Source organism: Cryphonectria parasitica, assembly GCF_011745365.1.
Source record: "Cryphonectria parasitica EP155 unplaced genomic scaffold M406scaffold_3, whole genome shotgun sequence".
Lineage (NCBI taxonomy): Eukaryota > Fungi > Ascomycota > Sordariomycetes > Diaporthales > Cryphonectriaceae > Cryphonectria > Cryphonectria parasitica.
In genome coordinates, this window is record NW_024468911.1 from 4,333,810 (window position 1) to 4,360,725 (window position 26,916).

A 26,916-nucleotide genomic window follows, 5' to 3' on the forward strand; every position below is an offset into this window, starting at 1 on the left:
TTTGAGCGACTTGCACGCACCCTAACCCTGTTTATAAATTTACTCCCCAAGAAGAGTACGTACTACTGCATGCCTCTGTGATGTCAGCTTGCAGGTTGAGAGTCGATGTCAAAATGCATATTTAGAGAAGCGGAGAAAACAACTTTCCCATACTTTCACATCTGGGTTTTCAAATCAACAGAGGTCGAATTATTTGCTCGTCTGAACGGCTATTATTCGTCCGAAACTCGGCCTCCGCGCGGACGAGCAGCTTAGAAATGGACGACCTGATTATATACACCCACCTAAGCCTCCACCGACTTTCATGTTCTGATATATATTCATACATACACACAAATATACAAATCCTTTGACGAATTGATGCAACCTCCCTTCTCACAGCCAACATTGACACGATCTCTAGAACAACACTTAAACCCTATTATTACCATCCGCAACCCTGAATTACATCACCATGTCTTCCCACCGAATTCTCATTACCGGCGCCTCAGGCTATCTGGGCGGCACCCTCCTCGCCCGCTGGAACGAAGCCAACCTCCCCCCTACTTACGACAAGCTCTTCGCCCTCGTCCGCACCGACGCCCAGGCCGCCGCCGTCAAGCAGCAATACGGCGCAGAACCCCTCGCGCTGGACGTGAGTGACGAAAAAGCTGTCAGGGACGCCGTCGTGGAGCACGAGATCAGCATCGTGTATTTCCTCATCGATGCGATGCGGCACGAGGCGCAGGTGCACTTCATCAGGGCCCTGGCTGAGGTTCGAGAGCGCACGGGCCGGGAGGTTCATTTTCTTCACGTGCGTGAAGACACTTGTTTCATATATAATGACATGTATACATACTCGCGATTGTTGATTTTCTTGCTGACATTTGAGCACTGAATCAGACTACTGGGGCCAAGATATTTTCTTCCCATGCTGGCGCGCCGACGGACAGGCCGCTGCTCGATACGGACCCAGACTTATTCTCGATCCAGAAGGCTCAAAAGGCTCGATTTCCCCTGATGCAGTCGGTACGTATCACCTACCAGTTGCATCTTTCCAAGTTTTGAAGGGGAAGAAGAAGGGGAAGGGGCGGTTTTTTTTTGGTTTGTTTTTTTTAAAATTCCTTTCTTACTAAACGTCATGCTCTAATTAGGCCGTCGACACAAACTGCAAAATCATTGAGGAATCCGAGAAATACGGCGTGCGAAGTTACATCTTCGCCCCTTGCATTGTGTACGGCAAGGGCGAGGGGTTCGGCAACATCACCTCGATCCAGACCGTTGCCGTTGTGAAAGCCGCCAGGGCCATGAGGCGTGTATACAAGGTTGACGAGGGCGAGCCGGTAAGCCAACGCTCCATTCTCGTGCATCCCAAAAACCATCCAAAGAGAAGCCGAAACACTGATTGATTCCTTCCTCTATGAACAGGAGTGGCCTGTCTGTCACATTCTTGACAACACAAGCCTTTACCTCGACATCCTGCGCACGATCTTGACCGGTGGGGATCCTGGGCATGGTAGGGAAGGCTTCTTTCTCGCCTCTTCGGGGCCTGTACCATGGGATGACATTTACACTGCCGTGGCGGCGGCGCTGGCAAGGCGTAATATCGTGGCGGACGATTCTGTCGTCCCTGCAAGTCCAGAGATACTGGGGCGCATGGGAGAGGCACTCGATTGTCCGGCCGAGGTAGTGAGCTTGCATATTGGTGGAAAGTGAGTGCGACATTTTATTCTGGTCCATAAATATGTGTGTTATCTTCGAGACTAACCAACTGATATTACAATCTAGGTGCACGTTCAAGAGTGAGCGTGGGAAGAGAATCGGGTGGAAGACTCAGTTTGGCCCTCGCCACATTATTGAGGCTGCAGATGATGAGGTCCAGCTAATCTTGGACAATCTAGGCTGATCGTGAAGAGAGAAAACCGCATGTGCTGTAGGGCGTGGTGTTCTATGGGAATCATGTGCAATATACTCACCCAAAATATGCAACTTCTTGTACAGAAGACACCAGAGTTTCGTTGCGATGCCGAGGCAGGGTGGCAGCAGCACCCAGACCTGCAAGTCTCTGCCCATTTTCAATGAGCTTCCAAAGTGCCCTCGTGGGCCGAGTAATGAATGTCTCAAAGAGAAAAAAGACCGTCAAGACAGGATCTGCCGGAGAAACGCATCCGAGTTCGGCTTTCTGCCAAGAAGAGCCTGCACCGTCTCGGCCTCCGGTCGACCTGCTCCCGGCTCCAAGAGCAGCTTTCGGAACCTTCGCCCGGCGCTCTTGTCCCATGCATTTCCAGCAAAGACGGTGTCGTATATATCTGCCGCGATCACTCGGCATCTGCAAGTTTTGAGAGTGTGCCCCATTAGCTAGCCGGCCCAAGAAAGGAAGACAGACGCTCAAATCGGCGAGTTGGTCATCGACTTAGTTGCATTACTCACAACGGATATGCAAAGTAGCCTGCAGCGTACTTCTTGAGGATATGGCTGAACGAAGCCTGCCCCCACCCTGGATCATGTTCACCTTCGCCGAGGGCTAGACCCATAATCTCAGATCTACCAGAGTTCCAGAGCGCAGTCGTGTCTATCTCCGCTGCTGCCTGTGCGCTCGATGGCGAATGAATCGCGAGGTCGAATAGAGCTAAGTGAATCGATCGCATCATCTGGTTCGCCTTGAAGAGCCACTTGGTACGGGTGACGGCCTGAGCGATGTCCAGCGGCAGCCCTCCAGAAAACTCTTTGGCGCCGTGCTGGTGCTGCTGCTGGTGCTGCTGCTGGTCCGCTGCGTTACAGACCACAGAGTGATGTCTGCCGAGGCGTGTAAGCACCTTTACGTCCCATGCCCAGTTCTCCATAGTGACACTGGGGATCTCGACAAAATCTCGCGAATGCTCAATACCGTACTTGGCAGAAGAAACCAGGCTATGAACAGCATGACCCAGTTCATGCATCAAGCTCTTTACATCTTTATGTTCGAGCAGAACCGGCTTATCCATGGAGCCTTCCGGCCGGCTGATGGCGCAGATCACCGTCGACACGCCGTGGTTTCGCATCCCAAGTGCGTCTACGAACGGCCGCTGAATGGCAATGTGCGTGCCATTATTATATTTCCCATCTCGGGCGAGTATGTCGAGGTACAAGTAGCCCAGGAATTCGCCTGTTCCATCTACTGCACTGTCCCGGACAGCATAGGTGACCACCTCGCTGTGCCACGCCTTGACCTCAGGCATGGGTACGAAGTCGAGGCCAAAGACGTCTCCGTACAGCTCAAGGATGCTCTGAACGGTGTGCCAGACTTCAAAGTACTCTGCAAACTTGCGCATGTCGAGCGAGCAGTGCTCCTTCTTCCAGTGGTAGGAATAGTAGCTGAAGTCCCAGGCGAACAGATTGGGAGGAAGCCCTTGTGGGTCGACGTTCACCTGGCTGCTATGAAAAGCAGGACTCTCGACACCTTGACGCAATCCCTCCAGCTTCATCTGGCGAAGCATGATGAGGTCGGCGTCGCGGATGGGCTCAAGCTTCTGGCGCAAGGTGTTCAGCGACGCCAGTACGTCAGCCGTGCTGTCAGCCATCTTGTCCTCCATGCTGACAGCGGCATGATTATCGTAGCCCTGCAACCGCGCGGTCTCATCCCTCAGGACAATGATCTTTGACAGGCGCCCGACGTTTTCCGGGAAGCGATGTGACCGTGCAAATTCCAATCTTTGGCGAGTTTCTTCCAGGATGGCAGAGCGGTAGACTTCAGTGAACGCGTTGCCCTTCAATGGCACCCGGAACAGCTGCTGGCTCACTTCAGGACTGGCCTCAGTAATATATTCCGATGGCGTGCCCGTCTTCAATGTCTTTAGAACATCTTCGCTCACGCCAGCTAGCTCAGCACCGGTACACCACACCACTCCGTCATTCTCCTCCGTGATGCACCTAAGAGAAGCAGATTCAAGCCGACTTAACTCCTCCGAAGCGGTTTGTATGCGCTGACGAGTCTCAGTGCAAGCAATGCTGGCCCCTGCACGGACGTACTGCCCGTGCATGCGCTCCAGGAGAAATCGATCCTGCGCGTCGAGGGCCTCGGCGGACGTCTCAGTTCGGACCCGTTGGCGAACGGCGCTTACCAGGTTGGCGACGTCAGTGCGCATCAGGTTCACGGACTCGGCAGCTGTGATGAGGTTCTGAGCCTTTCGTGAGGCATCGCGGACAGCTTTGTCTGGATGTACCTGGGCCAGCACGGTGCGGAGGATTGTGGTACGGGACGCGGTGTGGTTACGGCTGTCTACGAGGGGCTGGATCGTGTTGGCAAAGGTGGCCGTCTCTGGCGTCACAGTTTTGACGAGCTCATCTTGGATTGCTGTCTGGTTGGCGAGCAGAGTTTGTGTCTCAGAGAGGACAGACGCTGGACTGAGGCCGTCAAAGACTGGCAAGGGGGGCAGATGACCTGCATCCTGTTGCTTTGACCCCATCGTGGTGATTGACTGACGTGTGACACAGAATATGAAAGAACGTAGTAAAAAAAATCAGATCTTCCAGGGATGGTTCCTTAGTGTCTCCTCCTTGAAGAGGTGCCTGCGATCTCATGCAGTGCCCCCGATAGACGCATCTTCCAGGTTCCTGCTACAGTCTGCTGTAGGCTGAGGGGATCCAACAGTGACAGGCTCAGGCAGTGGCGGCCATGTACAAATTCGTCAACGCCCCCTGTGCGACGTGTTGGTATGGCATCGGGAGCTTCCTCTCTCTGCTGGGATCGCGAGCGTATAACCACGAGCTATGATCTGAGGGTTCCTGGAAGCCCACAGTAAGATGTGTGTAGAACCCCAGAACTCCGTGTCCACTCCTGGGGATATTTTCTTCCTCTTTTCTTTGCTTTCAAGAGTCTCATGGAGTAATAGCACGTTGCAATGATCTTCCAAGGAAGCAGCGCCTGGAACCCTGAGTGGGCACTGATGTGAGGCAGGGATAGCCACTAACCACCCCCCCCCCCTTCCCACCTTTCGTGCCGTTGAAGAATAGGCTTAGGGTACCATGGTAGTACCTTCCTGCTGTGCCTCGCAAACCCCCACCACCAAGAAGGAACCCCACCCCCGGCCGATTACCCGTTCCTGGTCTTCCTGCGTGAGGTCCCAGCCCCTCCAAATTCCACCCCTCCACACCAAAAAAAAAAAAAAAAGAGACATCACAGCTTCAACATGCTTTGGAGGGTGGGCATCCCCAACCACCAGCATTTTACTTTATGCCGCGCGGTCTTTTGATCACTGCGGATTTCCAGAAGGAACCAGGTCCTTTGATAATCTAATTGAGCTGGGTAGACGGCTTTTCCTGAATGACTCTCACATATGCCTGTCTCATTTTGCTGTGCTTCTTGCTTCTTTCCCCTTCTCCCACTGTGCTCGTCCTCATCCTCCACCCTCCCTCTCCTTCGTCTTCATCCACGATCCCTACGCTCAGCCAGTGCCTTTGTAGTCTTTCCTTCGAGGCAATACTCATCGAGGCTAATCAATTGAGCTGGAAATTCTCTCCTCTCTCACACCTGTCCTTACCGTTCCCATCTCTTGCGCAACGACTGTCCAAGATGCGCCTGTTCAGCCCACCCGCGCCTTTCTCCAGCTTATTGCTCTGCGCGGCCTTCCTGTCTCAGCCCTCTACTTGTCTGCCAGTCGCCGATGTGAACGCAGAGGTGGTAGAACACAGGGTACAAAGATTTCATGCTGTCCGACCTCGGGCGACGTACTCGATCGTACCTATCGGCGGCCAGAGCACAACGTCGACAGAAGCGGCCGCGACCACCATTGTCGAGACTGTCACCCCGGCGCCCAAAACGACTACTGACGAAGTCACCGAGACGGACATCTCGGTTGTTTCGATTGCGCCTGCTACGGTGGTTGTGACCCAAACAGTCACTGATCTTGTCACGTCTACAACGTCGTCCCTGACGACATCTACGTCTTCGGAGACGGTTTCGGCCACGAGTACCTCATCCTCATCAACTACGAGCACTTTGACAGTTGTTGCGATCAGTTCCTCGTCACTGGCGAGCACTTCTTCACCAACAAGTGCTTCTTCCTCATCTACGAATACTTCCTCCTCACTCACAAGTACCTCCTCCTCCATCACAACAACCGAGTCATCGACCACAGCCGCCCCCACCAGCGTCACCACCGTCATCTCAGTGTCGCTGCCTCCACATCTCACCTCGACTCACACTCCCTCTCCCTCCTCCTCCTCCTCCCCCGTCACCTCTTGGATACCAACACCTTCCACCTTCATCACTACGAGCAAGACAACCCCCACCACCACCTCTTTCGACGACGGTCAGTGGCACACAACCTACCCTGCCTGGAATGGCACGTCCGCATACCTCGCCATGAGAAGATGAGACCAACCATACACCCCCCACGTCAAACCTGGCTGAAGAGCGCCCCTACCTTTTTCGGTTTCAACGAGTTGGAAACAGATGCGACTATGAGGGGCAATGAGAAATGAGTCCAGGAACGTAATAAATAATTAATCATGTAACAACACTACTATGGGTCACCATCTCGTTCTATGAGAATGGGGCTTGGGGCACACGCTATTATATACTATGTACATAAACACGAACCCGGGCACGGGGAGGAGACGACCACAGATAGATGATGGTCTTCCTTTGCGCAAAAGACGGGAAGTCTGCTTAGATGTAGATGTCCTACCATGTTACATATAGACGCCTATAAAGGTTTCTGTCGAGAACTTTTCAATAAGAGAATATAGTCCTCTACACTGTCCTGCTATCGCCTTACTCTTCAAGTGAACAATGGATACATCTAAAAGAAAATGTTCACAAGGAAGAGCAAACATCAAGAAGAAGAACAAACATGCAGCAATAGGAGACATAGCCTGTCCCAAACGAGTTGCATGAGATTCGGATAGGTAGGAGAGACAGCGTCACATGGGTATTACATTCATAAAGTCAAAGCTCATTATCGTTGGCACACCTCCCTCCCTCCTTTGATCTCGCACACCTTTCCCATGCATGACTAAAACTTCCCCGCTCAGTGCTCCCCAATGCAGGCTAACATCAACCTCTCATAATCCCCGGACGTCTCACCCTTGATCCTGCGCGCCAGATCTTTCCCATATCGCTGTTTGTACGCTCCCTTTACATTAGCCATATTGGCCTTGTCCCAGTGGCTGCGCACGACCCTCGCGACCAGGAGGTGGTCCTTGGTGCCGGGGCCGGCCATGGCGTCCTCGAGCAGCATGGCCTGGTGCATGTACTTGTCGATGGCGTGGCGCAGCTGAAACAGCAGGGCGTCCTCCATGTGGCCGCGAAACTCCTTCTTGATGACGGTCTCGAGGTCGCGGGCGTATTTGAGCTTGTACTCGTGGGCGATGGCCCTGATCTGGTTGTCATTGCGCAGGCTGAGGATGCTGCACACGCGCATTTCGTCAGTGCCCGCCTTGCCCTCGGTGGCAGCGTAGAGCGCGTCCACGTCGCGGTCGATGTCGGCCTTGATCACTGGCGCCGAGTCCTCGGCCCGCGTGGCGCCCAGGACGATCTCAAAGTGCCGCTCCGTCTTCAGGCTCAGGTCGTCTTTGATAGCGGCGACTAAGTCGCGGTGGAAGGTCGCCCTGTACGCCGACTTGATGGCGTGGATGTCGGCGTTGCTGCGGCCCAGGAGTACGTCGTTGAGCACCTTCTCCTTGGTCCCCGGCCCGGACATGGCCTCGAAGAGCAAACGTATGTCGTGCTGCAGAGGCCCACGGGCCAGCGCCACCAGCCCTGTCTCAAACCAGCTCGACGTCTCGTTCTGGAGGTCCGCGACTATATTGCGGCGCTCGTTGCGGGCGTAGGCGTCGCTGATGGCATGGATCTGGTAGGGGTCCTTGTCGGCGAGCTCGCGTATCAGGGTCTTCTCGTCGGTGCCGAAGCCCTTCATGGCCTTGCGGATGGCGTCGGCGCAGGGCCTGGCGTCCCAGTTGATGATCTGCGGCGGGCCATAGCCTGGAGAGGGAGGGGTTGGGAACGACGGCGCGGGTGGAGGGGCGCCATAGCCAGGTGCTGGTGCGCCGTAAGGAGACGGGGCGCCGTACTGGCCGGGTGGAGGGCCCTGGGGAGGCGGTTGCTGGTAGTAGGACTGTGGACCACCTCCTGGCGGCATCGGCGATGGGGCGCCGTAGCCTTGTGGAGGAGGTGCTTGGCCGTACGGCGCAGGTGGATACGGGCTGTGAGGGGGAGCAGGCGAGTAGCCGCCATACGGAGGCTGGCCTGCAGGCGGAGGAGCGGGGGCACCGTACTGGCCCGGCTGCTGGTAGCCATATTGTCCAGGTGGTGGTTGTGGTGGAGGAGGCTGGTTGTAGTAGCCGCCGCCCTGGGGAGGAGGTTGGTCTGAATAGGCCGGAGTTAGTTCTTGAGCTGAAAGAGGGCTTACTTGGCGTCTTTGACGACATGAGGTGTAGGTGAAGGGATGTAGAACTCACTGTAGGCAGGGTATCCTCCGTAAGACATGTTTGGTTGGCAGGTGTTAGAATAGTGGATTTATGTTACTGGCGTGCAAGCAAAATGTATTCTGAAGAGAATATGCGAGCGGGGAGAAAAAGCAACGGGTATCAACAATGAAATGGGAAAAAACCAAGGGAGAAGGATGAGGATGCCGCTGAAATGAAGTGCGCAAGGTGGGTTGCAGGTTATTTAATTGATCTGCCCAGTCAGTACTAAAAGAGCAAAGGTCGTCACCAACAGCTCCTTTGTCACCAAGGATGAGCTTACTTGAACAGATCTTCTAGTTCCTTTTCTCTGCTGAGGCTGACGGTTCCAAGCTTGGCGAATGGGGCAGTGTAAGCAGACACGGTTTGGTCTGGACGGAAGGCCAGCGGCGAACCACAGGCAGCTATCTCGGCCAAGCTGGGAAGAGCAAGGATGGCGCCTGCTGTGATGGATACGAGACCGAGTTAGGGAGTACTATAGTACATATGTGTCTGGAAGTTTCGAAAAGAAAAAAAAAAAAGAGATAGAGGTCAGATGGTCTTGACAAACAACAGAGGCGACACAGGCGATCGATCGTGATGGTGGCTATGAATGAGAGTAACGAAGTTTGTACATACTATAGTATGTATTACAACGCATGTGTGGACCCTTGACGACCATGACTGGACCTTCAGCAGGGTTCTTCAGGCGGTTACCCCTCTATCCACGTACCTTCCCACCTCCCAAGATTCCGGGAATTTAGCGTGTGGGCCGATTGCTGAGGCTGAATCCTACCTGCCCCGAGACCGAACACTTCGAGGTGATTGCATTGACTTTCTAATTTATTTGCTTACCATCCGAAATCCGGACTGTGATAAGACGGGACAGGACAATTCTTGAAGTCTGGTGAACGAGAAGATTTATTGTCTCACAAGATGGGAACGAATCAGAAACGAACCAACCCTCTCCATCTCGTTGTGTGCGCGCTGTGGCGGGAGACATCACGTCATCAAACAAAACCAGATATGGCAGTTGCTGTGCCGTACATAATCTGATAATGTACCTGGCAGTGCGTGGTCGCTCTGTGGCAGTGCGTAGTGCCTCTTAGCGTATGGACATCGCCATGTGCTCAGCAAGTGGGGGTGGGTTCCCTCCTCCAAACACCCATGCATGTGGGTGCCTGGGACTTACAACCGGATCTGTCACTGAGGACCTCGGCAGCCGTGCCGATTCGGGCAACATACTCTCACCTCCCCGGGTGTCCAATAATCTTGAATCACAGTTTGAAGATATTGTAATAGTAGTTCCATTTTCGGGCTCAGCACTCTGAACTCTTGGAGAGGTTATTTGTATTTTGGCTCTATAAATCTTGAGATTCTAGTTGCTAATGTTATTATTAGTGGAGCCCTCTTGACTTGTGGCTATAAGCCCTGTGGACATGCTGGAGGGTTACACGTGGTAAATGATTGATTTTACATGTGTGTTTTTTGTCTCGAGGGAAACGTGATGGGGGTGGCCCTTCCCTTTTTGTATTACCCCAAGAGTGTCGGCCATAGCCTCTCCTCTACAGTTACTGTACTAAGGCAGCGGTTTGGGAGGCGTAATTTGCCAAGGCTCGAGGCTCATCGACCTTTGAGAGCGCAGCATAAAGCGAGAGCACACGCACCACGGACAACAGAATGTAATAGGCAAGAGGGAGGCGACAGTGATGGGTGAGCAGCACAGATAGCAATAGGCCCAGCAAATCATTGTGTGTGGCACACAGGATATTGTTGCTGCACAGCCCCACACAGCACGGCACAGTAGCGAATCACACTAAATTTTTAGGGAGAAGTGAAATGGCCTTGTGTTGTACAAAGGACGTGTCTCATCTGCAGAGGACCATGCAATGAAACAGGCAAATCTATGCAATCCAGCCAGCCGTCCCACACCAAAATAAAAATTGAAAAGCAAGATTGCGCATAATACCATGAGCCATCATATGGACTCACTATGGTATACGAAATCTAAATGAAATCAAACTGGAACTGTAAGACCCTGCTATGGTTCATTCTCAAGATATCTGACCAAAAACGCGTCCCGGGGCCTAAGACCCCGTTATTCGAAATTCAAATACAAACCATTTATAACGCAAAACGGTAAAAGATATTAGTGCTTTATTATTAAAACGGGTTTATACATCATGACCAGCACTAGCCCTAAATCGGTTAGATCGAGCTGTCTTTTTCTGTATAAAGTACAAACAAATTTATGATATAACCCCCTTTTAACCCTGCTATGCCTGCCTAGCCTGACCTGATTTTCTTCCCCTTCTGTAACCTACTCTGCAAAACCCCTGGTTCGCACCTTCCAGTCGCGTAAGTAACGCGTAAAAACGTCAACAGCACCACCCACCATCTAAATCCACTGCCAAGCCTCAATCACTGCAGCTTGTCTTGTCTTCGGCAGCTCAGCATACCGTGCAGCTTGTGAGGAGGCTGCTCTACGCCAACATCACCCATCTCCTTTCAATCGAATCAGGTTGATCGATCGATGTGCATCACTTTTTTCAAATCAAATTGTCTACACATTTTGAAAAGCAGCAAATGCACCTGCACCAGCACCAGCACCAGCACCAGCACCAAACAGCAGCAAGTTCCCACTTCACAGCTCAACTGTGGACGCCTCTCACCACACAGGACCTTCTCCTTGTTCACGTCAGGGTTGTAGTGGAGTGAAGGGAAGCCTACCAGCACAGGCAGGCCATAGCAGACCACTCACTGTGTTGGCATCTGGAAAGGGAAAAGAGGGAGGACTTTGACAAAGGGCTTTCACAAGGAACTCAGCTTGCAACACTCTTCAAACCCTTGTCTTCTGTTTTTGCCCTTCTCTTTATATCAAAAGGGGGTGAAAAATTTGTGCGCGTGGTCCTGTGCACGGGGCGTGGGTGGAAATGGCTCCGATCGCCCCCACAACGCCAGCTGCTGCTTCTACGCCGAGCGGACATGGTCACGGAGCCGCTTCCGGCGCCGCACGCGGAGGCCAAAACCTAAGCTGCCCGGGCGAGCGAGCAGACAGCCGTCATCAATACAAATCTACAGACCCACTCCCGTCCCAGATCGTCTCCGACATTGCTACCACCACCGCCGTCCCGCCTGCAGACCCCCAACCTTCAACCCCTTCGTTCACGCTTCCTTCATCGTCACCCTCCGCTAGGGTCTTGGGCAGCAGCACTCGCGGCTTCAATGGTCCCAACGAAGGAGGAGGCCAACCCCGTGCCTCACCTTCACCAGGCTTAACATCACCCCGCCAGGACGCTCCAGGCATAGGAAGCCCGTCTCTTGGTTTCCGCCCGTCTTCTGGCTTCCCTTCGCCCGGGAGAGACCAGTCTCACGCCAACCCAAAGTTTGCCGATGATCGCACCAGGATCACCTATGCCATCCAGCAGGCCATCCCCGAGGCTGCGAGGCGGTCAGTCCGCGACTGCTGGGAAAAGGCTCTGCTGGGCTCGGATTTCCACCAGGCTTTCGTTGTACGTTACCACCTTCCCTTGAGAGAATGATTGAATCGCTAACGCAGACCAGTTGAACGCCAGTATACATCATGCCACCCCCTCTGCTCTTCAGCGCGGAATGCGCGACTTCGGCACGAATATGATTCGTGCTGCAAAGCGTGAGATTGTCGACGCCATGACACCGGCTGACCTGGACGAGGTTGCCGCTCTCATCTTAGCCAAGGCAAGCGACTCGTTTCTCGACCAAGCCCTCGAGAGGCGCCTTAAGACCATCGAAGCGAAACGGCTGATCAATGCTCTAGCCAGGGCTGAGCGTCTTGGCTACGAGCCCAGCGATGTTGAGGAAGAGGAGGCTGCCGATGCAGGACCCTCGGCTTCTTCCACCGGCCCGTACCCATACCCAGCAGCGCCCGAGCAGAGCCAGCCTCTACCGTCCCAGGCCGTCGCTGTGACCCCGCCGCCCGCTGGCCTTCCGTTTCAGGAGCCCAATCTTTCTACAAATGTCTTGTACTGCGGGCTCTGCTTTCGTCGCTTTGGTCACGCGTCAGCATACAACTACCACTTAAAGTACAAAGTCTGTACCCGTACGCCAAACGGGTCGAGCGGTTTCAAGTATAACTGCCAGCATTGCGGCCAGGGCCTCACCACGGGCATGGCTCTCCAATACGTAAGTAACATCTGCCTCACCTCTTGAAACATACCTCTCTTACTGACATGTGCGTGCGTGCGTATGTATGTGTTTATGTGTAGCATAATTTTCACAAGATCTGCGGAGACTTTGATGATAAGCCTTCCAGCGCGGATTCCGCGAGCACGCCGGTGCCTGCAAGCCAACCCCCTCCATCTGTTCTCAATACAAACGACATGAATACGCCCGGAACCCCATCCGCAAGCAGGACCGCCTCGCCCGCCCAGAGATCTATGGGCGCAGCCACCAGCAAGGTTGGCACCCCTACAGGCGCTACGCCCCGCGGCTCGTCTGCCGACCCTTATTCTCACTTGTCACCCGAGCAGCTGGCTACCATGCAGGAGGAGCTTCGAGCGGCCGAGCTCAAGTACGGAGAGCGGATGCGGGACGCTAATACATATTCCGACGAGGCTTCAAAGCGGGCGCGTCTTGATTCCCTGTGCAACTCGTTTGCCACAAAGCAGTCTCTGATCCGCAAAAAATATGGCGTCCGGCTCCGGATGCGGAGGACCAAGGCCGAAATCCTGGCTGAAAAGGATCGCATACATTACAAAACGCCGGCTGAGCTGCAAGCTGAGCTGGGCTTCCCGCTCAGAGAACGAGGGCGTCCTCCCATCGTGGACGACCCAAGTGAACGCGACAACACCCCCGGCAAGAAATCTGGAGATGACTACGCTGTACATGATGTTGAACACGGCGGCTGGGCGGCGGTGAATGCACCAGCAAGACCAGTCACGACTCTAGCATCATCCCTGCCGGTTCCCCAGCTCAACGTTGAGAATAACGAGGGCGGGGTGGGCATGCATGCCGGCAAGCGCCGTTACAGCGGGCACGGCGAGGACCTGAGCAGCAAGCGCACTGCCTATTCTGAGATGGGAGGGCTGGGTAGTTCAGCGGCAGTGCAGGCGGAGACGAGGGATCCCACGTTCGCGCCCTCCAAGGCTTTGTCTCCTGAGGGGAACGGTACGGCAGAGGAGCCATTAGAGCTGAATGATACCGACACGGAGGACTCGGACGGCGACTCTACCAGTGAGGATATCCCGGCCCAGCTGCCGACGAGTCTCCGTGATAGTCTGCAGCGCTCGAGCTCGGTCACCATCTCAAGACCTGCTTCAGGTTCTGCGGCACCATAATTCTTTACCTGAGGATGGGCCGTGATGTCTTTTGTGCTTGGGTTTCAGTAGTGATCTTTACCCTGCCTCAGATCGCGCGATGGACCCCCCACCACCCCCATGAAAAATACCCCGCATTTCTGCTTGCTTTCTGAGAGGCACGTTTATTTTTTTATTTTTTTTATTTTTTTGACAAAAAAAACTTGGCGACCAAAATATCATATCTCGAAGGACATAGCAATGTGTTGGCGTTGTCTGGCGGGGAACTTCGATTTTGTTGCTTGCGACTAGAAAAAAGCCTTGAGAGAGGCCTCAATCTTATTACTGCGTATCGAGTGGGTAATTCGCGAAGGCCCTTCAGAAGGCAATAAATACCGATGCTTTTCCTTTTTCTCGTTATCTAGAGCATGCGTGCTCTACAGTAATCCAACCTCGCATTCAACTAAACTGTTCAGGGCTTACGTTATATCTCATGTGTAACCCAAAAATCACTGACTCACTGGACAATGGATAATTTTATCTACCCGCCCTCCTCAAGCCATGATTGACAGTTTGGATGTACCAATGACATCGACTCTAGACCCTGGGATCAACCAGCGCGCGGCAAAAAAAGACCCGCTGCAGAACCAGATCTGAGATGTCCCGCGATCCTTTCTCATGCAGGGCGCACACACACGGTGATAATTACGAGGATTAACGACCCCCAAGATGGGCAAGGACGGACACCCGAAAGAGAGTGTGACAACCAACCATCCAACCCTCCTTTTATCCCGTGAGTTACACGCGGCCTAGGGATGGAGGGAGGAATGGAGGGACTATTGAAGCTGCGCCTCCCGTGCCCCGACCATTGGGTTCTTAGGTGAGAAAATCCATCCGGCTAGGCGCAGGGGAAAGGGGCGGGGGGGGGGGGGGCATTCTATATGGGTGTGTGTGTACATGAGGAGGGCCTGCTTTATGGTGGCCTGGTGTTGTACACGATGGGTCTGCTGTGGTCTTTGCCCACACAGAGGCGGGCGCAAGTTATTTTTTTGAGGGATGGATAGAGTTTTCCCTCCAAAGGAGGAGAGGGAGGAAGAAAGAAAGAAAGAAAGAAGAAACCTCGCGGTAAATCTTCAAACTCGTTGTCATCATCAGCTCTGTCTTCTCTCTAAGCCGCGGACATGAACCCAGCACGGCCCCCGAGAACCAACCAACGGTTAACGACAGGGGGAGATCTGAGATCCAGAGAAGGACTGGATAGAAAGAGGTCCGTCCGTCAGTGGTGCTGAGCACTGTTCCTTGGCCCCACTGGAGGGGGGGTACAAGCCATGTACCGGCCCTGTGGACTTCGAGGACGGCTGATCGGCTTAGGTTGGGTTAGGTCGGGTGGGTGGATGGCACGCAACGGGGTGGGTCATCCCAAGCTTAATTTCCATCCATGGCCAGGCTGTGAGAGGCAAGACAGGCAGAGAAGAATGGTAGCGGACCGACCTCAGAAGATTGGGACGAGAAAAGAGGGGAGGAAAGAGAAGGAAAACAAGATGAAAAATGAAACAAAAACTTGATTTCTGGTCGGGGGGTCAATAGTGGTTGAATATAGTTTAGGCTTATGCTGCAAGAATGTGTTTGTGCGTCAAGTCAACAAGGCAGGACAGGAGATCCGAGTGTCTTGAGGTGATTGAGGATTTTCTGGCAGGTCACGCGATGGAAGGATGGGCGGATGAGTGGTGATGACATTCTGCTGTGACTTGCTGCTATGATCTCTTTTGTTCTCTCCTGAGAGAAGCCGTGCGAGGTTGCGGTCGGAAGGATTCTGGACTTTGCAGCAGCCGTGCAAAGGGAAAAGAGAGTGAAAACAGAAAGAGACAGACAGAGAAGCGTCAATGGCAGTAGGATTTGGCTGACCATACATAGTACATACATAGATACGCATATGCAACCTATTACTGAGGCCTGCTTTAGTGTCTGGCTGTACTACAATGTAGGGTAATCCGTAGAATTATTATGATAACAAAATGGTAATTCTCTTCTCTTGTCTGTTCTGTCTGTAATGTGGCACGACCTTGCGATCGGGTCCTTGCAATCTCCCTCCCTCCCTCTCTCTCTCTCTGTCCTTCTCCCTCTTTTAGCTCTCTACACAGAACTTGAATATGCACCTAACTGCTGCTTCAAGGATCCTCACCGAACCTCACACACCGGAGGAAATGCAATTTTCAGACCTGATCTACTTGAGCCAGAGAAATTTCCCCAAGGGTTCTTGATCAGGTTTCAACGCTGCAGTGGTTCGTCGAGATGACAGGGTCCGGGTGACATTCCGAGGGTCTGGTGGGACCTGAACGGGGGTGGGGGAGCGGCAGGGAGGGCCACTATGGGAACCGAGGCAGCCAGAGAACCCTTTTGTACCTGGAATGTACTGTACCATGAGGCACAGTACAGTGGAAAGGCCAACTGGAAAATGGGCTTACATTGTTTAGTTCTCTCATGGGCGCCAACCAAATGCCCAAAGGTCCTCAAATCTCTAGTCGTCCGTGTCCCGCCACCTCCACTACCACCCCTCGCCTCGTCTCTTCCCTGTGATGCGATGGTGGGCCGGGGGCTAATTCGAGACACACCCGCACTGGTTCCTACGAGGAACCGGAGTGACTAGACCCCAAGTAGAAGGCATCCACAGGCCTGGCCCGCCCTGTCATTATCTCATCAGGTACTGTACTGCTACTGTATTGTAAGCTTGGTGGTGGCCGCCTCTCGTTTGTGGACGTGAATCTTTCTGCCTTCGTCTGACAATACGGTCCTTTTTCTTACTCTTCTGTTCTTTCTTCTTTTACTTTTCTTCTTTTCTTCTTGTTTTGGTGTGTATCTGTCGTCGTAATCCTTGATCCATTCCTTCTTTCTCGAAGGAATTCTAATCATCCGGGACTCACAAAACCCCCCGGTCAATCGAGCCCGAAACCTGTATCGCAGGCTTCTCGTGAGGAACCGTGTCAGCATCAACGTCGGTGAACCCATCACACTAAACCCTCGTCCGCCCTCGCGTGCCCAGTCACACACACACACGCACACACGCACACGCCCGAGATACAAACCCTGCGCGAATATCACGACACACGAGACTCCGGCAGAAAAGAGACCAGCTGGAAACACCCCGGCCTAGAGAGAGACAGAGGACGGAAGAAGGGAGAGAGGAGAGACTCGAGAGGACGACGCAATGTGGGACCGATGGAGGTCGGGAATGGGGGGAGGAGGAGGTCCTGATCAGCATCACCTCGGAGCCAAGACCAGAGCGTCCACCTTCTCCCCGTCGGCGCCGGCGTCGACCATGAACTCAACAGCACCGCAGGGTAATTATAATAATAGCTGGCAGCCTCGCTCGTCCGTCATTGCTGCGCGCCAGCAGGGACAGCCGAACTTGGATAATAGCCGCCTTGCTGGCAAGGCTGGCCCCCCTCCTCCCCGGCCGCCGAGAGACTAGTAAGTTTCCCCTTCGGCCCTTCTGGATTCGGGATTCATGGTGTTGTCATATATATGTGTGTATATCATTGCACCTGCTGATCATGTCCTGTGTGCCCCTCCATCTTTTCACAGTGAGACTGTACCTGCTCCTCCTGCTAGGGAGCCATACCAGTCGCGTGCCCTTCAGCACAGATCGCAGACACTACCACCTTCAGCGCCTCCGTTGGCTCAGAATAATGGCTATCGTGACTCGGTTGGCCGGCCTCCGTCCTCGGTCTACTCCCAAGCCCCGACTGTCTATACGGACCTTGGGAAGGCACACAACGCCTCGCGCTACACGACCAGCCCGGGCGAAGTGTCACCGCCCAGCTCGCCAGAGTTCTCTGCTGCAGATCCTGTGTACGTACAACCCAGAAGGCATTGCCATGCTCCAGAAGAGATGTTACGGTGGGACTGTTGGACAAGTCGCGTCGCTGGGAGTGGAACTTTTGGCCCCATCAACTAGTGCTGCTCTTTCCAACTTGGCTGAGGATATCATGTCGCTAACAATGCTTCGCATACACACAAACACAGACCCAACCACGACATCTCTCCAATAGACGAGGAGTCCGACTTTCTCGCCCACTCCTCCTACTCCCACCAACAATCCCAACCACCTCCTGCTCCGAAAGCCGCACCCAAGTCCTCGGATCACGCCTCCCTCCCTTCCCGACAGCGGGCAGCTAGCCGGCAGGCTGGCGACTTGCCTGAGGTGCCCGAGGCCCCGTCTCCCAAGTCGCCAGCAGCCTCGACGGCGCGGTCCAATATCCCAATGATGCGCCGCGAGCGTCGGCAGCAGAAGGAGGCGCAGGCGGCGGCCAACAGGCTGCGGTCCCTGTCTGGCCGGGAGGAGGGGCGCGTGCCGCCGCCTGCTGCACGGGGCCTGGGGATTTCCACTGTGGTGGCAAGTCCTCCAGAGTCACCCGAGCAGCAGCGACAGCCTCCACGGGCCGGATCGAGAGCAGGCGGCGGCGGCGGCGGAGGAGAAGGAGGCGGCGGGCCCACCCGGCGACAGGCGCAGGGGCCACCCACCAGCTACACGGACCCTGCAGCGAAGGCCTTTGTGTCGAGCAGGCCTGGCTGGAAGGGAGCGTCGGGACGAACTGCGATCGTGGACCCTGTGAAGGACAATCCTGAGGTTGAACCCCTCAAGATTCCTCCTCGAAGCGCAAGGCGAAACTCGCCACGCCCAGCCGAGGGTGATGCGCCACCAGCAGTCGAGCAAGAGCAGCAGCAGCAGCAGCAGCAGCAGCAGCAGCAGGGGTATATCAATGGTGCTGGTGCCGGTGCTGCTGTGAACGATTTAGTTGCTGGTGCTGGTGTGGGAGAAGAAGGAGGGGTGGTGGACGTTGCCATATCGGGTGCCACTATAAGTCCTGAAACTGCAACACTGAGCGTGCAGCAAATAGGAGGAGGTGGCGGTGCAGGGAAGGACCCCCTATCCAATTCAACTACTACCGCTACCACTACCGCAGCACCAGCACCGACCACTACAACCACTGGAACCACCACCACTACGACACCCCCCAGCACCACTAATACCAACACTCCAACCAACACTAACATTACCACCAATAACCACAATTCCTCCTCCTCTTCCTCCAACAACAAGACCAGCCTCGCCAGCACACTCCGCAGGATCATTCCATCTTCTGGCCAGAGACAGAGTCGCATCTTCAGCGGCAGCGCTCTTATCAGTTCGCTAGGGGGCCAGAAACACCAACTCCAACCACAGGCCACCACCGCCGCCGCCCAGCAGGGCTACCCAAGCCCACCCCTCTCCGGTACTACCTCGACCGCCACAGGCTTCCCGTTTCAACAAGGTGCGAGTGGTACTGGTACCGTCTCAGCCGGTGGATCTTCTACAGGCGCCGTCAATGCGACAGCCACGGCTGATGCCGCTCAGATTGATTCCTATGCCAGTACGCAGTGGCCAACTGGCGCACCTCATCCGCAACAGCCCCCCCACCACCCCTCATCGACATTTCCTCTGAGGTCCTCCTCAGCTGGGTACCCCCACGATCACCAGGACGCAATTCGCAGGAAGGAGATTGGAAGCGGGCCCCCCTCTGCAGCGCCAACACAACAACGGCACGCAACGGGTCATCAGCCACACGAGTCCTTCTCATCATCTGTCTACTCGCGACCAGAAGACGACCACCATCTTCAGCATCCTTCGTACCCATACCAAGAACAGTATCGTCAATCGCAGGCGCCTCCTCGACAGCCTCCCCACCCGATCCACCTCAACACCAAGAACCTGCCCAGCCTCCCTGGCGAGGCCAGCTCGGACTCCCCTTACGTGCAGCCGCCCTCGCGCTTTAGCATCACCACCTACGCGACCTCAGGACGCGAGTCTTCCCCCCGCGACTCCTTCGACACCCAGGCACACATCCCTCCCCCACTCCCTACCCCGCCCAAGGATATCGTCATGGGCCTCACCAGGAAGACCAGCAGCAGCAACAAAGCCTCGCAAGGCCTCCCCGGCTCGGGGTCGGACCCACTTGTCCAGGCGGATAGCGTCCTGGAGCGCAGGCGGCCGGAGCTGCGCGGCGGCGAGAACAGGTGGTCTGACGCCCTGCCAGATGACACGGAACCCGTCAAGATCAGCTTGACCAAGACCTGGATGTCGACAGCCGGGGCTAACAGCGCCGGCATCAATGCCACCAGTTCACCGCCCAGGGCTCGGAAGCAGACGGCCAAGGGACCGCGCGACCTCCAATTGTCCTCGCAACAACTAAATCCTAGGAGCGAAAGCAACAAGAAGGAGAACAGCGGCGGCGGCAGGGGCTTTGGTTTTGGTTTCCTCTCGCCACGGTCCCCAGCGTCGGGCTCGGACTCAAACAACTCTCGCCCGGCGTCGATCCTGTCCAACGTGGACAAGGACCTCCCGCCAGCCCCCAGCGCCTCCGCCGCCACCGCCGTCACGACCACCGACCGCATCGCCCAGCTCAACGCCCAGCTGCAGGACCTGGCTAATCGAAGGATCAACATCAACCGCGCCATCAAGCAGATGACAGAGCTGATGCCCAAGGACAACCTGATCATGCCCGAGGAGGTGCGCAAGAAGCGCGAGGACGAGAAGCGCAAGATCGAGGACCTAAGGACCAAGCTGTCCGACATCCAGGGCGAGGAGCACGACCTCGGCATGAAGCTGCACCGCGCCTACAAGAAGCTGGACAAGCAGACCGAATACGAGCCCACCACCCTATGGGTCAGGAGGGCTACAGGCTCATGAGGGGCGGGAGAGAGAGGAGAAGCGGACCGAACGAATGAAACCATGATGATGCTTCCTTACGTCTTGCCGTTTATTGTCTTCTTTAATTTTCTTCTTTCAGACCTCTTGGGCCTGCCACCTTTTTTTGCCTGGTTTTTTTCTTCACTGTCTTGTTGTTTCCAAGCGTGTTTGATGGATACCAATTTCATGGTTCAAGTTTGATTTGATGGCTACTTGAGAAGAGAAGGAAGGAAGAGAGAGAGAGAGAGAGAAGTTTTCCCTGAAGATAATTGTATTTAAACTCTATCGTACAAACAAAAAATAGAAATGGATAGGATACGGCTGCCCCAATCCATTCACCCAGCCAAATGCCTGCCTCTCTACAAACCCTCCTTGCTGACATCCATCACTAGCTATCTTCCTTTCTGCCTGCCTGCCTGTCCGGCGAGCTGGAAGTCTGGGGATTGTCTCGCTAGGCAGGGCGTCGTGTACTCACATCTCACAGGGATTGGGATATGCGTGGCACGGTAACTGACCGTTGCGTGCTCTTACCCCGGGGGCCTATCATTAAGGAACAGACCAGCCAGGGGAGCAAGCCGACCTTAGAAAGAAGACAGAGTGGAGACAAAAACGCAAATCAGACCAGACCATATGTCGAACCAAAAAGAAGGGAGCAAAAAGGAAAGGCTTATTCGTGTATGCCCTGGGTATTTCCGCGCGGCTCGGCCTCAGTTCCAAGACGGACGGAAAGTGGGCGAGGCGTAAGGAACGAAAGATGTAAGAAGAAGAAAAAAGGGGTCCTTGTGGAAGGTCTCCCCTCCTAGTTCAATTTGTTATCCAGTCTTTTTAGAGGTGGTTGGGTGGAGTCTTGTCTGCGCCATGCTGTTGTTAATATTGTACTATAGTGTTGCTGGTTGCGGTGGGTGGGCTTGTTGATCTGGATCTAGATCGTCGGTGGAGCACATGTTGTGGTTTCTTTGATGGGTTTGGGAATGTCTTCACCCATGACAATTCATACGCAAGCGCATGGTCAAGGACCAACCGGTCCAGGCTGCCCATCGTCTCTGGTTTGTAGGATGATGGGTTGCCTCAAGTAGCGTTGGCTTTTAGAGAAAAATTAGAGCCTCGGAGATCATGAAGGCGGATGGGATGTACTGGGCTGTAAATACATCGTGGGTCATGAAGTGCCGGGAACCGTTGAGTTGAAAGACTTCCCCATGCTGCTGGATCGGCTTGGCATCTCATAGATGGGGAGGGGATGGGAATAGCAGGCATGGTTTTCAGTATTTGCTGGTACATCTGCCGTTAGAATTGACTTTCTTTGATCATGGCTAAGACACCACGAGCCTTTTTAAACTCCTGAGCTTGTTTTTTGCTTTCTTTTTCTTCTTCTTTTTCTTCCTTCCGTCTTCCGGTTTTCTTTTCTTTTCCTGATCTCTGTCATAATGCTTGTCTACTATCTTTTGAAACAGGAAACAAAATATTGTAAAAGGGGGTCCGCTCGTGGGTTGACGTGGAATGACATGCATTGCGGCCATGGGCCGAGCTTGCGACCGAGAACGACCGAGCGAGTCACCCCCACCCCAATGCGATTAGTGTGTCTCTATTTACGGCAGCCGCCCACAGCAAAACGGCCAGCCAGCGAAGCATATTGAAGAATTGAAGGGGCGCAGCCAAATCAGGAAACGAGGCGACCGCTCACTCGATTCCAACCATAACCATATATTTTACTATCCCAACAGGAGGACCCACTATAAGTCGTCGTCAGCGAATTCGTGGTGTGCTCCGTTACAAGGACAATCTCTCTAAATTACTGCCTCTGCAAATTTAAAAAAACTTCTTATCCCCGGCTGTTCATTGCTGTGCAGAATGCGGCTGAGCAGAGCATACGTGGATCCGACACCACCTTTTCAAGTCGGGGCGAGCTGTCCGCGTCACGTTTTGCTCGTCTTGCGTAGGGCTGGGCTCGGTTTCTATTGATTGTAGGACTAGAGTATCCTGGATTGTTGAAAGAGGGGTTGGACAAGGGGCTTAGGTCTGGGAATTCGGGTGGATCGGCCATGCTGTAAGTTCGGTCTAGGACTGAAGGCTGTCTAGAAGCTCTCGTGAGTGGACCGTTCAGTAGTACGATGAATGGGTCCAGTATTTGCTCTAGAATAGCTTCAACATGACCCTTTATAAGAGCGGGCTGCCTTCTCTTCTTCCACTCCACCTAAGCTTTTTGCATTTTCTAAGCATATATTTTCTAACTATCATCTCATCACTCGTGTGTTTACTTGTTTGCTATATTTCTTGTGATACCCTCGTCTATTTATATTATTCGCTTTTTTACATCTCCTCGAAACAACTCTATTCTTGTTCTCTGTTGGGATTCAAATATCGAAACAACTGTACAAGTCACCACACTCACATATCTACTTACCTACTCTGGTCTCTCTTTATCTTGTCGCCATCACCATCAATCACCATCACAACACACCCACACATACACACATACACACATACGAAATGAAGATCTCAACCACACAAAAATCGGCACTGGCCACCGCCGCCGCCCTCCTCCTGGCCAACCTTGCGACAGCCCACCCCCACCACAGGATACACAAGCTCGGCTGTCGCTCTACCGATGGCGAGCAGATCGCCTCCATGATAGCTTGCGGCCAGCCAGAGGACGTCCGCGGCTGCCTCGAGCACGTTGGAGTGGACGCGGCGGTATTAGAACTATGTTTGCTGGAAGCGGGCTGTGGGCTTGAGGAGAGCGAAACCGAGGCATTTTGGGCAGCGGAGAGATGTCGAGGGGAAGAGAACACAGGCGAGGAGGGTGATGACTATGAGGAGGATGATGAGCAAGAGGGACAGGATGCTGGAGACCAGTACGTGGTCGAGCTGAGGGAGCTGCACCGCCGCGCCGACAGCACCACGACGACAGCCTCCTCGACGGCGACGTCGACGGCGTCCACCAGTACCTCCTCGACGGACACGACGACATCGACAGCCACTTCGGCCACTACCACATCCTCCTCCTCAGCGACCAGCACCTCAGCCACCTCCACCTCCAGCTCGGCCTCTGCAGCAAGCACCACTTCCAGCACATCGGCATCGTCCTCCACAGCCAGCTCAACCTCCTCCAGCACATCGTCCACGACCTCGTCATCCGCATCCTCAACGTCGACAAGCAGCTCCAGCAGCTCGTCGGACGAGTTCCCCACGATCGGCTACTTCGTCGCCGCCCTGCTGGCGCTGTTCGTGGCGGGGTGTGCTAGCTTTATCTGCTTCTCGTGCTGTGCCGAGCGGCGAAGAAGAAAGGCGGCCATTAGGCGGGCGGAGGCTAAGGAAGCGCTGGCCGATATGCATTCGTAGGATGGCGGGCAAAAATCATGATAAATTTCTTGTGTTCAGTTTCAATATCAATCAAGCGGTTCAATCTCACGCTCGCTCCTCGTTCCTTTTGTTCTCGTGCTAAGCTGGGAGATATGGACGCTACATGTTGAAGCCCAAAACGGAAAGAGCATCTTATGGCAGGCACGGTGCTGTCTCATAGATTTACGAACGAATTTTGCCAATGCGACCGTGTGTCTGCCGGGAACTATTTTCCGGGACGAGCCGTTGCGGATTTTGGCCTTGGCTTACTTGATAAAACTGCGGAGTGACGCTGCGGTGTTTGTGCTGCTGTGTATCACCGTTCTTAAATCCGACAGTCACGTCAACGACATTCGAATTGCACCGGCAGATTGGCGGGTATCTTTTTTTCCCTCGTTCACCCGCATCGCCCCCTCTCTTTTTCGGGCCAATTCACCTTCTGGTCACACACAACAACTACACTCAGTTTTCACTCGAACGTTGTAGTGGACACTCCTATTCAAATTTCTATTCTCATCAGCGTTACCAATGCACCACCAGTGGTTCAAGTTGGCCGCCTCTGAAACGACGGCGGTGAAGGGTCAGGAAGAAAGACGTCTCCTGCAACACGCAGAAAATCGCCGATAAGATGTCACCGACCATGGCGAGCGAGATTCTTGGCTCGTCCTCGTCGGATGAAGACTCAAAGGCCCAAGATGGCTCTGCAACAGGCCTGGAAATGGGGACAGTCGAAGAATCTGCTGCCCCCCGTCCGGCTTCCTCAAAAGGTACAGGCAGACCAGCATGGAAAACGAGCGTCGTGAATTGCGGAAAGAAGATTCTTATGTGGACACCTCCACGTTGTCGTTATGATCCGGACAATCCTCCCAAGTTCAGTCTGGCTCTGAACCTGCTTTTTGCCCTGGTAAGCTCGGATCTATCTACCAATACTATTCGGTTGATGCAACCGATATACTCGTGTTCCTTGCTAAGAGCACAATCTCTATAGACCACTACGGTGACGGTGGCGAATCTCTACTACGTCCAGCCCATCTTGTACAAGATTGCAGACACTTTCGATGTGACCTTCGAGAGAGCCTCATCGGTTGCGACCCTGCTTCAGGCAGGCTACGCCGCTGGTCTACTCTTCCTTTGTCCTCTTGGTGACATATTTCCTCGCCGACCATACATCTTGCTCCTGGTCCTCTTTACTGCCACACTGGTAAGTCGCAATGTCTGCCCTTTACTCCGGCATGGTATCCCGCTAAGATTTCATCCCAATCGCTGAAGTGGCTTGCCCTGTGTTTAACACCCGATTTCACCTCCTTCGCTGGCATATCCTTTGTGTGTGGAATGACGACGGTAACACCTCAGCTCATGCTGCCGCTCGTGGGAGACCTCGCCCCGGCCCACAGGAGAGCCACCTGCATCTCCATCGTTGTCTCTGGCCTCTCTCTCGGCATGCTGATTGCCCGTCTGTTATCTGGAGTCATAGCCAACTATACCGACTGGCGCAACATCTACTGGTTCGCCTTCGCCGCCCAGTACTGCATCTTCATCCTTCTCTTTTTATTTCTACCGGACTACCCTTCCACGAACCCTGGCGGCCTGAACTATTTCCACATGATGTGGAGCATTGTCTACATGTTCCTCACCGAACCTTTATTGGTCCAGGCATGCCTGATCAACTTCCTCATGAGTTCCATTTTCACCTCCTTCTGGACCACCATGTCCTTCCTCCTCTCCTCCCCCCCCTTTAACTACGACTCGCTTGAAATCGGCCTCTTCGCCCTCATCGGCATCTTCATCATCTGCTGGGGCCCAGTCTACAGCCGACTCGTCATCGACAAGATCCAGCCGCTCTATTCCTGCCTGCTCGGCATCTCCATCGAGATGGCAGGTGTCGCGACGGGAACCTTCATCGGGACCTTCACCGTCGCGGGGCCCATCCTCGAGGCTATCGTCATCGACTTGGGTAACCAAGCCTGCAACATAGCCAACCGCACGGCTATTAATGACATCAACCCCAAGGCTCGCAATCGGGTGAACACGTGCTACATGATCGCGGCGTTCACGGGCCAGCTGACGGGCACGGCGGTGGGGAATCGACTGTATGCTTTGGGAGGTTGGAGGGCGAGTGGGAGTTGTAACAGTGAGTTGAATATATTATCTTGCTTCCCCCTCTCCTCTCACAGAAAATTCGAGAATCAGAGAAACGTATCGTTCTGACACACTGTTGCAGTTGGATTTCTCGGGTTTGCACTCCTCGTCTGTTTCGCTAGAGGGCCACGCGAGCAGGGCTGGATAGGCTGGTCTGGTGGTTGGAGTATTCGGAAAGCAGCGACATCAAGGGAAGCTCAACCCCCACAATCAGCACTTCGGGACCCAGAAGCAACTGAAACGAAGTGATATGGTGGCTACATAGAAATGAGCTGTGAACGGTCAGCAAGGGCTTATCAAATTGGCGGCAATATCCTCTCCTTATAGCGCCTGACGAATAGTACAGACTTGAATCATCCTTGAGGACAGCTTTAAGCACAAGTGAACTTTCAAGCACAGTTGAAAGGCCCAGTCCCCCTGATTTGCATTTTACATCTCATTTCGCTTCAGAGGACGCCCGTCAACATACAACAAGCTGAAGTCTAGCTTATTGAACCTGATTTATTATGATCCAGGCCTATACCATTCCTTAATTCTCCTTGTTTCTTTAGGGGCCCATGAAGACAGTATAGCCCGCCAATTACAATGGCGTAGCTATCTGACCACAGAAATCCTCATATGCAACACATCTCAAATCATTTACAGCAAAGAGTCGAAGGTCCACATCGTATATCTTCTCGCCAGCCTTTGTAGCGAAGAATAGCAAGACTCTCATTGGTCCATCTTGTCCTGACTTCGTGCTAGCATAATGAATTTACTCACGAGGCGTATGGCTCTTCACTTTGGGCACCTTCACGAATTGTGTGAAGTTCAGAAATAAGTGCCACAATACCAGCTGATTGCGTGTAGCATCGGTCTTTTGCTCAGGTTTGCCCGCGTAACCCTCTCTTCCACTGATACTATAGTTCTTGCCACTTACACATTTCTTCCTGCCTGACTGGTCAACTTTCCTAACTTCCTATCCTGTCTTTCTTCACACCTAGTGTTTTTCTATTGTGCATCCTCACAAGCACATACACGAACTTCTACATCCAG

At 53.8% G+C, this 26,916-nt stretch overlaps 6 protein-coding genes across 6 annotated transcripts; 4 read left to right on the forward strand and 2 right to left on the reverse strand.

Moving 5' to 3' along the window:
• Positions 1-454: 454 nt before the first annotated feature.
• M406DRAFT_41483 (uncharacterized protein) lies at positions 455-1,885 on the forward strand (the record flags this gene model as incomplete). Its single annotated transcript, XM_040924162.1, has 5 exons — positions 455-793; positions 883-1,008; positions 1,134-1,322; positions 1,411-1,691; positions 1,768-1,885. 5 exons carry the CDS (start codon positions 455-457, stop codon positions 1,883-1,885), a joined length of 1,053 nt encoding a protein of 350 aa, XP_040778875.1.
• Positions 1,886-2,405: 520 nt separating this feature from the next.
• On the reverse strand, positions 2,406-4,744 carry M406DRAFT_289196 (zincin; the record flags this gene model as incomplete). The annotated part of the gene is made up of 3 exons (XM_040918840.1): positions 3,410-4,744; positions 2,766-3,367; positions 2,406-2,702 (listed from the first exon to the last, which is right to left on the reverse strand). The coding sequence occupies exons 1-3, from the start codon at positions 4,422-4,424 to the stop codon at positions 2,406-2,408; spliced, it is 1,914 nt and encodes a 637-aa protein (XP_040778876.1). The 5' UTR covers positions 4,425-4,744.
• Positions 4,745-5,661: 917 nt separating this feature from the next.
• M406DRAFT_328967 (uncharacterized protein) lies at positions 5,662-6,123 on the reverse strand (the record flags this gene model as incomplete). Its single annotated transcript, XM_040920383.1, has 1 exon — positions 5,662-6,123. The coding sequence occupies one exon, from the start codon at positions 6,121-6,123 to the stop codon at positions 5,662-5,664; it is 462 nt and encodes a 153-aa protein (XP_040778877.1).
• A 4,631-nt stretch (positions 6,124-10,754) lies between these two features.
• On the forward strand, positions 10,755-14,141 carry M406DRAFT_106797 (uncharacterized protein). The gene is made up of 3 exons (XM_040915209.1): positions 10,755-11,915; positions 11,968-12,564; positions 12,648-14,141. The coding sequence occupies exons 1-3, from the start codon at positions 11,337-11,339 to the stop codon at positions 13,716-13,718; spliced, it is 2,247 nt and encodes a 748-aa protein (XP_040778878.1). The 5' UTR covers positions 10,755-11,336; the 3' UTR covers positions 13,719-14,141.
• Positions 14,142-22,638: 8,497 nt separating this feature from the next.
• On the forward strand, positions 22,639-23,810 carry M406DRAFT_355762 (uncharacterized protein). Its single transcript, XM_040923249.1, has one exon. The coding sequence runs from the start codon at positions 22,891-22,893 to the stop codon at positions 23,740-23,742; it is 852 nt and encodes a 283-aa protein (XP_040778879.1). The 5' UTR covers positions 22,639-22,890; the 3' UTR covers positions 23,743-23,810.
• A 650-nt stretch (positions 23,811-24,460) lies between these two features.
• M406DRAFT_253480 (MFS general substrate transporter) lies at positions 24,461-25,950 on the forward strand (the record flags this gene model as incomplete). The annotated part of the gene is made up of 3 exons (XM_040916902.1): positions 24,461-24,646; positions 24,731-24,922; positions 25,012-25,950. 3 exons carry the CDS (start codon positions 24,461-24,463, stop codon positions 25,948-25,950), a joined length of 1,317 nt encoding a protein of 438 aa, XP_040778880.1.
• Between the last annotated feature and the right edge of the window lie 966 nt (positions 25,951-26,916).